The following is a 1,153-nucleotide window of genomic DNA, read 5'->3' on the forward strand; positions in this document are numbered from 1 at the left end:
GGGGGTCCCCAAAGTGAGCAGGGGGTCTCCAAACTGTGCAGGGGGTCTCCAAACCAGGCATGCAGTCCCCCCAAACTGGGAATAGGGTCCCATTCCCATGCTGGGAATGCTGCACAGGACCTTCGTGCTCCTTCCCAGGGCCGGATCCGGCATCAGCTGCTGGCGGTGACTCAGGGCTGGCCGTGGTCACATCCTGTCCCCAATGGTGTGACCCTTGCCTGGCACCGTGCCCCAAACCTCCGGTGGGCACCAGGTCTGGGTCCACGGGGGGGCTTCAGCCCTGTTTGGCCATGGCAGGTTTGGCCCCAGGGGTCGGATCCGACCCCAGCACCCACAGCCTGGGGGGGGGACGGGACGGGACACCCCCCTGTTTGTCCCAGTGCCACCTGCGTGCCGGGGACCAGCTGTGCCACGAGGAAGGAGCTGCTTTGTTGGCGTTTCCTCCGGCTGCCGTGTCCGGGTGTGCGTCACCTCCTGCGCCCGCTGCTCCCCATCCCAGCTGCCCCACGCGTGGGGTGGGGTGCAGCCGGGTGCCCTGGGGTGCCCTCCCCTCTCCCCATCGCTGGCTCAGCCCTTTTCCGCTTGCTGCTGGCTGGCCCGGGGCGGGCTGGATGAGAAGGGAAACTGAGGCACAGTGCTGGCCACATGTGTCAGGAGCTGGGAGGGCTGGATGAGAAGGGAAACTGAGGCACAGTGCTGGCCACATGTGTCAGGAGCTGGGAGGGCTGGATGAGAAGGGAAACTGAGGCACAGTGCTGGCCACATGTGTCAGGAGCTGGGAGGGCTGGATGAGAAGGGAAACTGAGGCACAGTGCTGGCCACATGTGTCAGGAGCTGGGAGGGCTGGATGAGAAGGGAAACTGAGGCACGGTGCTGGCACACATGTGTCAGGAGCCGGCCGGGCTGCTTCCCACGCCACAGCCCTTTTCCCGTACCACTCCTACCCCACGCCCACGCGTAATGATGGGTGGCTGACCGAGCGCTGCGTGCCGCATCCTGCACCGTCTTTACGGGCGTTGGGGCCGTCCGCGACGCTGCTGGGGCTGCCTTTACTGGTGCTGGGGAGGAGGAAGGGGCTCTTGGGGTGCTGGGTGGCAGTGGGGGGTGTGTGTGCCCCGGTTCCCCTCCCTGTCTTCTCCCAACCGTTTTGGTG

At 65.9% G+C, this 1,153-nt stretch overlaps 1 protein-coding gene across 1 annotated transcript in view; it reads right to left on the reverse strand.

Moving 5' to 3' along the window:
* Nucleotides 1-567: 567 nt before the first annotated feature.
* Nucleotides 568-1,153, reverse strand: part of NES (nestin) — a 15,347-nt gene continuing 14,761 nt past the window's right edge. The window contains exon 7 of the mRNA XM_035890667.1: nt 568-666. Coding sequence (XP_035746560.1) covers nt 568-666 — 99 coding nt within the window. The remainder of the gene's footprint in view (nt 667-1,153) is intronic.

The sequence above is a fragment of the Egretta garzetta genome, unplaced genomic scaffold, assembly GCF_000687185.1.
Source record: "Egretta garzetta isolate BGI_Z169 unplaced genomic scaffold, ASM68718v1 scaffold703, whole genome shotgun sequence".
Lineage (NCBI taxonomy): Eukaryota > Metazoa > Chordata > Aves > Pelecaniformes > Ardeidae > Egretta > Egretta garzetta.